The sequence below is a fragment of the Pteropus vampyrus genome, unplaced genomic scaffold (genome assembly GCF_000151845.1).
Source record: "Pteropus vampyrus isolate Shadow unplaced genomic scaffold, Pvam_2.0 Scaffold12, whole genome shotgun sequence".
NCBI classification, from domain to species: Eukaryota; Metazoa; Chordata; class Mammalia; order Chiroptera; family Pteropodidae; genus Pteropus; species Pteropus vampyrus.
Window position 1 is genome coordinate 817,706 of NW_011888793.1, and position 10,313 is coordinate 828,018.

Consider the following 10,313-nt stretch of genomic DNA (forward strand, 5'->3'; position numbering starts at 1 on the left):
CAAAAATGAAAGGACTGTTTTTTGTTTTGATTTTTTAAGAAAAATCACTATTTGGGTAAAAATGATATATGACTTATTAATATAGAATAGACTTCCCTAAATTCAATATTGTCAGAAAAATCATTAACTAAGATACAATACCACAGACACTTAGTATGCTGACAGAATTAAGACAGAAATGCTACCCTAACAACAGTACAGAAGCTGTTTTATAAAAGTATTAACACTAATTCTAGTTCAATTTAAAATAAGTTAGAAATGAAACAACTAGATGAATCTTTTTCATAATGACAAGATATTTAATAAAGTTTCCTTGTAATCTTTAAATGAGAATATGAAACATAAAGTTGGTCATATTTCAGTATATCTTCCTTTTATGAATTGTGTGACTTTAGTTTCCCCCATCTCATTTCTATTATTACTGACTTTTTTGACCCATCTCCTGGTTTTTATTATCGTTATTTTTATTCTTCAAGATAATAACCTTTATATTCTGTATCCATAATTCATGTTTTGTATTTGTTCTCTATTTAAATAATTTCAGGATACACCACCAATTGATTCAGCATGCACTCTCCATTCCTGAATTCTTTTTGATTCATCTCTTAATAGGCAGCATTTCACTGTCAGTGAATTTTTCAAGAACAGCTCATGAACACAGTATTTCAAGTATTTTCTTCAATGCTTGTCCTTTGCCTTTATACTTGAATTAATATCTTGACTGAATACAGTATTCTCAAATGACACTTGGATTCAGCCATCTTTTCATACTTTTGGTTCATTTCATTTTTTTCTTTTTCAGGAAAATGTTCTTATACTTCTCTCTGAATTCATATTCAATCACACTTGAATTTTCTATGTATAGACACCTATTATCTTCAGGATGGATCAGTCCTGTCTTCCTGTCTACAAGCTTTTTACTTATTGCTATAATAGTTTTCTTTTGCATCTGCATCTATAAACTGTGATAACTTCAAGCCTTTCTTCTATGGCAATAATTTGCTTTAAAGGGGTATCCATTTTGTTCCTTATAATTCTTTTGGTCTTTAAGTTTTCTTGGCTCAGCAGTCTTTTCATTCATTCTATTGGTTAATTATTTTTATATTACTGAATTCATAGTTCCTACTATGAAGCAGTTGTAAGATATTTTCTGTTGAGATATTCTGTGTTCCATTCCTTTTTTCCTTTGGCTATAGTCTTTCAGAGATGTCATAATCCTTATTTTTATTTTGTTAATGTTTGGGCACTTTTAATGAAACATGCCAGATTCCTGATTCTTTTAACCCCTTGTAGATCTGTTAAATGTCCAGTACCAGGGTTTATGCCACATGCATGTAATGTGAAAGGTGAGGATATTCCTATTCCCATTGGCTTGAAATCACTTCTCCAATTCAGTGCATCCACCCTATGTATTGTTGACTTCCCTCCATTTCACAAATGCCTCTTTTCCAGTGTTTTCTCACTACACTGTATCAGTTAAATATAAAGTTAAAGTGAAGACACTCACCCTACTTGATATTTAAAAATAGGTTTTAGGAGTATTAGTGAAAAATTTCAGGTTGAATCAACAAAATGCCAACTAGAGGGTGGGTTCAGGAACAGTAATTGAGCCTCACTGTGTTTTCTTACTATACTCTGACTCGTGTCTTTTCTTAGCCATTATTTTTGTTTATTGTATCATACATCTTTTCTTGTTTTGTTGCAATTGATTTAATAAAGATTACTTCCATTTTGTAAAATGATTAACTTCATAAGACAAACTCACAGCTTTTTGCTACAGATCTACCTGTACAAAATTGATACATATATTATCTAATCTAACATATACTTCAAAACATTCATCATTACCTGCAGTGTGTTTGAAGACAGAAAATATTCCCAGCAATAGTCTTTTTCATATCTGAAACCACGTCGTCTAGCTTCTTCCCAGCCCTATTGGGCAAAGACATGAAGACAAATATTTACCATTGTTCCTCAAAGCAAAGACCACTTACTTCTTTGTTTTGGGTAATAATTTAATCTTCTACAGACATTTTTGTAAAAAAGATAAAAAAATTTTGAAATGTATAAACTAAAACATAAACAACAAAAAACTGCACATGCTAGTTAAGAGCTAACCACCACTGAATTTCTAGGTCTTTTCGCAAATAAGTACAAGTTCTATAGTAATTTATTGTGTATTTTAGACAAAATGACATCATACTATACATAATGTATTGTTCAAAAAGAACACTGTTGAACAATTTTCAATGTCATATATTTCTCAACCTCACGAATATGCTTTTTTTCTTTTTTAGCTAGAAAAGGGAGATGGGGAAAAAGAAAAAAATAATACTGAATGTATTCAAGGAGAAAATAAACTTTCTCATAATATGTAGTACAAAACTGAGTATAGAATACAGTGAAGGATGTTGTCTCTATAAACCAAATAAATTACATTTAGATTTTGCAAATATGAGTGATGAATGTTTATCCCCAGATAAGCCTGGCTCTTGGAAGCAGAAACTGTCTCTCTATTCTGAATAATATATATGATTATGATACTCCATCAAAATGTTAAATCTGAATATAGTTAAATTTATTAATGAAAAGAAAGAGTCCTTCTGTCATGAATGTCAATAAGATACAAGTAAATAACATTAAATAAAATTTTAAAATAAATCGTTCACTTGTTCCAGTGTCATCAAAACACTGCCTTATTTCCCAAAAGGGTAAATGTAATGGTAAATGTACTAAGCTATTACAAAATTGAAAAGTAATGTTACTTTTTTTCAAACGTTCACCTAATTGTAAACATTCTCACATAGCAATTACTGATACCTATGATAATATAGATTTTTTAAAAAGTTAAATATGTTCCTATTATCAACTTTGCACTTGAATAAACTGTCACAGTCCAGAACAAGTTTTTTACCTCAAATGCATTCACAACTGTCAGGTGGTCACTTTTAGAATCCTTTGCCAATTCCTTTCTTCTTGAATCTGCGACCTTTTCTTTCCCCTTAAAAAAATACAGAAAAAGGCAACTTAAATTGCTCTGATGGTATATGAGAGCATTCTAATAATAAAAAGCTAATGAAAAATGTATCTAGGCAACAACTACTTTGTATATTTAAAAATGCCTAGCCTTTTCTTTGTATCTTTCTTACCAATGGAATGACAAAGGGATCTTTGAAGCTGAGACTAGCAGCAATGGTGAGTACTGGGTCTAAGCAACAGAATAGAGCTCCAAAAAGAATCATTTTTCCAATGTGTGGCTCCACTGGTAATCGTGCTAAATGGACTCCAAGAGGGGTCAATTCTTCTTGTTTATCCAAAGCATTCTGTAAAGTAAGAGTTTATGTTTAAAACAAACATTGTAAAGCATACATTCAGAGCTAATTTTAGTTCACTTAAAAAAAGCCCAAATGTCCTAGTATTGCTCATTAGTTTTAGTTTTCTTCACTAAAACATAAATTTTGCGATCAAAAGTTAAATTTATATAAACAAAAACTAGATTAACCTACATCTCAGCTTTACCGAAAATGTTAGAAGAGAAACAACACATTAAGAAACCTTCAATTAGATAAAGAAAATAACCCACAGCAAGACTGATGGAAAAAATAAAACAAAATAACCCCTCAGGAAATATTATATATTTGGAATCTACAATGCAAAAGCCCTTGATTCTAGTAGGTTAGGAAACATAAGGCAGGAAAGCAAGATAGGGAATCTAACTAGAACCCTGAAAAAGAGGAGTGACCTCTGCTCTGATTACCTAGGTAATTTGGTCCAATTACCCCATGAGCGCAGCTAGCAAAGCTGCTTGAAGACACAGTAAAAAGAATTAAAAGAACTCCAAGTCTAGGATTTGGGGAATGATGGAAGTCTAGGGGAATGAGCCCAACACTGGGGCTTCCTCCCCTGCCCACTGCCCTGGCAAAAACAACATAAATCCTCCCTACCTGAAGGAAAGAGCATCACCCCAACCTTTAAATTTTTATCTACAAAGAACTTTGTAGATAGAACGTCCAGTACACAATTAAGATAACTAGGCATACAAGAAAATATGAAAAATAAAATAAAAATTAAAAAACCCCTATGTGTCTCATCGGACACAGACTTCTAAACATTTATGGAGGAAAAAACCTTGATCTTACAAAAACTCAGAGAATGAAAAAAGAAAAAGTATATAATATTACCAACTTGTTTTCTGAAATTAGCATAATCTTGGTATTTAAATTTGATAGGGACATTTGGAAAAAAGAAAACTAAGGAATAATCTTAGGCATGAGAAACACAAAACAACATCATAGCAAACTGAATCCTGGCAAGTCAGGTTTATTTTAAGGAATGAAAGGTGGTTTAATCTTTGGAAAATCACATTAATTCAAAACATTACAAATTAAATAGAAAAATCATATCATAATCTCATTCATGAGGCAGGAAAGGTGTTTGATGAAATCAATTACCCCTGAATGATAAGAATCTCTAAGTAAACTAAGAATAGAAACTTTCTTAACTTGATAGTTTCTACAAAAAAAAATCTTCAACAGATATGCTCAATGAATTGTTGGCAGCTTTCCCTTTGAGAACAAGAACACAAGAATGCACATTATCATACCACTTCTGCTTAACATTGTACTAGGGAGTCCTAGATGATTGGAAATAAATAAAATTGCAATTATTTATAGATGTGACTGTTTATAAATCTACATTTAATTATTAGAATAAGCAGGTTTCACAGCATACAAGGTCAATATTCAAAAACCAATTTCATTTCTGTATATTAGACTCACAAGAAAATGAAAAATTAAAAAAAGCAGAATCCCAAAGTATAACTAACCAAAAAATAAATCTTTATAAAAGTTGTAGGAAGCCCCTACACAGAAATAAAACACTGAGAGATTAAATACCTAATTAAATAGGATAACTAATGTTCTGGTTGATAAGACCCAAAACTGTAATTAAGGTAGTGTAACACCTGCTCAAGATAAAAATACAGACCAATAGAGTAGAACAGAATCTACAGACACAAATCTAGATACTATCTACATTGATGGCAAAGGATGCAGAACAAAGAGGAAAGGACAAATTTTTCTACAGTGTTCGGTCAAATGGACCTACGTGTGTAAAAACTCTGACTCCTATCTCCTACCATACACAGACACACACATCAATTTCAAATAAATTATATATCTAAGTATGAAAAACAAAAGAAAAATTAAAATATTATCTTTGTGACTCCAAGGTAGATAAAGGACAAGGAACAATAACAAAAGACTGATATATTTGACTATATTAAAATTAGAAATTTCTATTTACCAAAACACTATTAAAAAGTGAAAAGGTAAATATATAGACATGTGCAATACACAGCTGACAAAAGGCTCATATCAAGAGTAAATAAATGTATATGATTTCTTCCAACCTAAGAGAAAAACAGGTATCGACAATTTGTAAAAGAGGCTATCCAAATGAGCAATAAACATATGAAAAGCTGCTCACAAATTCAATAGTCATGGTAATGCAAATTAAAACCACAAAATACCATAAAACTACTACATACCTACCAGCATGTATAAAAGATTTTCAAGGGCTGGTGACGCTAGAGCAATGTGAACTCTCATCTACCAGTGGCATAGGACAGAGTGTAAAGTGATTTGACAACTTTGGAAAGTTGTTAGGGGTTACCTACCAAAGTTGACCATATATATACCTTATGAACCAGTGAATTCACTCCTAAGTATATATGCATAGGAAATACTTAAACATGTGCACCAAGAAACACTAAGCATTACCTACCAGCATTATCCGTAATAGCCTCAAATTGGAAATAACCAAATGTCTTTAAGTCATATAATATGGTAAAGAAATGAAAATGAATGAACAATAGTTAAAAGCAATAATACAGATCAACTTCACAACGTTAAGTGAAAGAAACCAGAGGATCTCGTTCCTCACACCCTCTATATCCTGTGTGAGTTTGCGTAAAGATCACATAACAAGCAAAGTTAAATTGAGCTCTTTATGGAGATATGTACCTATATGGTAAAATCATCAAGGAAAACAAGCAGATATTACCATTAAAGTCACAACAGAGGTTATCCTAGGGACTGAGGGACAGTGAAGTGATTGAGTAGGAGCGAGGCTTTTTTAAGATACCGGGAATGATGCTCTTGACAAGAGTAATGATTACACGGTGCTCTCTTTGTAATAAATCATTCTTGGATGTTTTTGTTTTGCTTATTTGTTCTCTATTTCACAATAATAAGGTTTTTTTTTGCGGTTTTTTTTGTTTGTTTGTTTGTTTTTAAGTGTGGGCTCCAGACCCTACTGTTGGCCAGAATGTGCTGGCCTTTCACGATTTTGTTGCCTAAAAATGGCTAAAACTAGCTCTTAAATTCAGTTGGGAAAGGTGAAGTCATCCCACTCAGGCTTGAGTCAAGCTGTCTGCTCATCCATCTCTACCATAAATATTAAGTTGATTCTCAGCACCATCTAGCTCTTTACAGCAATATACTATTAGATAAAAAGCCTAGAGGGTAGAGAGATCATTAGTGAAACTATTACTTACTAAAATACCAGTAACCTCATTAAATCTAATCTATACTCCAACAAAGATGGTTAGGTAATATAAAATGCTTTTTCATTTAAATATCTTATTACTCACATTAAAAGCTATTGCAATGTTCTGATATGGGCCAAATTCTCAAAGTAATCTGCATGGATGGCTCAAATAAAACTGAAATATGTAAAATATATCTTTGGCATTTTCTAACCAGCACTAATCAACAGAACTTGTAGCGATGACAGAAATGTTCTATTTCTGTGCTGTCCAATAGGGTAGCCACTAGCCACATGTGCCTACTGAACATATGAAACGTGACTGAAATGCTGAATTTGTAATTTAATTCAAATTTTAAATAGTCACATGTAGCTAATGGCTAGAGAAGACATCACTGCTCTAATCTCCCTCCTTCCCCCTACTCTGGGCACTAACTCACAGCTTGTTCTACCTGTGCCTCTTCCCAACATGGTCTTGGGCAGGGATGGATGGCCACTAACTAAGTGGCAAAACACTGTAACTCATTTCTCAAAACACTGACTTCATAAAAAAGAACAACAAAAAAAAAAGGTATAAGAATAAAATGACAAGTAGGAGAATATGATATTTTGGAGAAAAACCACCTGTTAGTATTCCTTAAAAATATAAGAGTTGCCTTAATCATGTATCCATACTGTTGTAAGTTACTTAAATTTGACAAAAGCTCTAACAACATGATGGTAATCAGAAAGAATAGAACCAACCTACCAAATTTATTTCAAGAATACAAACGAAGACAAAGACCAGTAAGTCAAAGATTTCAAAATTTTATGTAATTTTAATCAGGCCTACAATGAAAAAAATTGTGTGGAAAGGGTCCGGTATTGTAAGAACATCACAAAGGTATCATTTTATTACTTTCTAATTTATATCTCATATACTAAGCTGGAAAGCCAAATCTGTATCAAATTTGGCACTGAGCATTCATTATTCATTGTCTACCTTGCAGTAACGATAGTAAATATTTTAATTAGCTGGCTTACATGCTCTAACACTCTATATCTAAGTTAGACTTTTAAAAAAAATCAAGTTTACCAGTTCCATCAGATGTTTTATGGAGAGTGACACTGCTTCATTTGATGGTGGATCCATTAGCCTACTCAGAAAATGAGCAATTCCTCCTAGTCTTAAAATCTGGGGGGAGACAAATATAATTAAACATGTATCATATATTGACATAATAGCTTAGTCCTGTCTGTGTCATTCACTCGAGTAAAGCATCAAACCTATACATGATTTTCAAGTTAGTTATTTTAAGTTAAAATTATATTTGCGATTCTATAAAAACATGTTTAAAGGCTGATATACTACTTTCCACCACCCAACAAACTTATGAGAAAAGTAGTTGGTTAAAATCTCAGCAAAGTTGATTATCAATTATTTTCAAAATAAGTTAGGATAATTATAACAAAATATATAACATACTTAAAAAAACTGTAAATAGTTTATAAAGAAGGATAACATCTTAAAATGTAGTAACAGAAGCTAACATTTACTGAACACTACTATATGCCAGTATGATTTTATATGAGGTTAATTTAAATAACTTGCCCAATGTAACAAAACTAGCTTCTCGGGGGAGGAGCTGGGATTCAAACAGGCAATCTGGCTCTAGAGCAGTACGTGATTAAAAACTTTTAAACAAATGTTTGAAGGAAGTTTAAAAACATAATTTTCTAAAACACACAGAAGACAAATGCACGGTAAAAATGAGAACTCCATCCCTATTTAGTTTCTTAAACCCCCCACTTAATTTACCTTTATTTGTAAACAAAGTTCTTCCAAAGGAGTTCTCAAGATTTCTGGCAGTTGATAGTCGTCTAGAAGGCTCGCTCTAAGACCATTATACAGATGATAGCAATGACCAGGCTGAACTCTTTAAAAAAAAAAAAGGGGGGGGGTGAGTGGGTGGAGCATATCAGTGATTTTTTTTTAGAACTTCAGAGAAAAGTACGCAGAGAAAGTAGCCAATATCTACTTCTTCAAGCCACATCGCAAGTAATTTACTTATTTCATTTTTATTAATCATATATTCCCTTCTTCCCAAATGTTTTGAAGAGCCTTAAATCCACTACCTCTATGCCCTAGTTTTAAGAAACAGAAGATTCCCTCCCCCACCAATAATGTGGTTCCCTATTTCTATCTTATAGAATCTTAACTGCTGTGCTCAGTAACAGCAGTCTACTTAGGTTAATCTCTATATGCCTTGTGAGCATTTTATGTAACAAATCCTGACATATGTTAACCTGTTCATGTTATTTAAAAATTTAGTAAGCTCTCAGATGAATGTTGGAAATTTTTTCTCTTGTTGTTGGCATCTAGTGTCATGAATAATATTCTTTGGACAATATTAAGGATAGATGTGAAGAGGTGAGGGTATTCATCTCATGTATTTTCAAGCAAAACAACATTTTTATGGGCTCCTGTAACTATAAGAGGAGGAAGCCCTTTTCCTATAGGAATAAATTCTAAAAATCTTAGCTATTTCTGTCACAAGCCTACAAAGACTTATCATCTATTATATAACATGCCTGCAGAAACTAAGAGTGCCTCCCCTCCACTGAGGACCACATAATATAGTTTGCTCTCACCTTCAAAATAATTACCACTCTAATTAGGCTTTGCTAAAGGAATCTACATCTATGGAGCCTATGAGACTATTTTCCATGTGGATTAAAACACTGTAATTCCACAGTTAACTTCCACCAGGATAGTGGGGATAAAGTTAGATAAATGTAATACTTCATTTGTTTAATTTCCATAATTGTTTCATGGATTAAATTCTAAGGCCTAGTGTGTGTACTATTCATATACAAAAGTGTACCAAAACCCGTTCACTATGGTGAATACTTTTAAAATCATTATCCAAGGTGACAGGTCTGTATGGGAAAGCCTCAGTCTTGTTGAGTCCCCAGCCAAGTTATCCCCTAATACCTACTAGAAGAGTACATTTTGTAGGTGAAGTCATGACTTTGGCTCAACAGTATCAATTGAATAATCTAATAAACTACCTGGAGGTCAAGTTCTATTGATATTCTGCAAATATTACAGCAAGTGAGTTGGAGCTTTACAGATACACTACAAACTTAAATAAAATGGTCTGTAAGGTTGCTTGTAAACTCTCCTTTCCTTAGTTAAGCCAGAATCTGAAGACTAATGGGAATCCTTTTATTCTATCCATAAGAAGCAAAAGAAAAACTCTTCTACAACTCCAGATATGATTCTACCACTCATATGAATAAGGGTGTAAAAATATGTGAAGTATGCATGGAAATGAATAAGTGCAATTATTTGTATTAAATGCAAATCATTTCCCTAACGGATATTTTTATTTCTAATTCTACCATGATATCAATGGAAAAAAGGTACTTTCCTCATGTTTTTGTTGGTAACTAATTATAAAAAACCAGCATAGCTGTATCGCACAGGAATTAGGAGCCCAGACTGTGGAACCAGACGCTGCTACTGACAAAGCTGTGTGACTTTAAACGGATGATTTAATTTCTTTGTACCTTAATTTCCCTACTCTTAAAATAGAGATAACAATCTGTCTCACAGCACTGTGGTGAGGATTAAGCTAGTTAATACATATAAAGTGCTAGAAGAGAATCTGACATTCAAATAGGATTAGTAGTTATCATTATCATTAGTAATGTGCTTTTAAAAAAAGAAACAAAATTAAGGTAATATAACTCATTAGAATTAAGAAAAAAGAATATTAATTTTA

At 32.5% G+C, this 10,313-nt stretch overlaps 1 protein-coding gene across 1 annotated transcript in view; it reads right to left on the reverse strand.

Annotated features, from left to right (window-relative positions):
• Positions 1-10,313, reverse strand: part of DHX36 (DEAH-box helicase 36) — a 51,675-nt gene that overhangs the window by 8,337 nt on the left and 33,025 nt on the right. The window contains exons 15-19 of the mRNA XM_023524013.1: positions 8,345-8,462; positions 7,622-7,720; positions 3,150-3,323; positions 2,915-3,001; positions 1,829-1,932 (exon numbers count right to left, since the gene is read on the reverse strand). Coding sequence (XP_023379781.1) covers positions 1,829-1,932; positions 2,915-3,001; positions 3,150-3,323; positions 7,622-7,720; positions 8,345-8,462 — 582 coding nt within the window. The remainder of the gene's footprint in view (positions 1-1,828; positions 1,933-2,914; positions 3,002-3,149; positions 3,324-7,621; positions 7,721-8,344; positions 8,463-10,313) is intronic.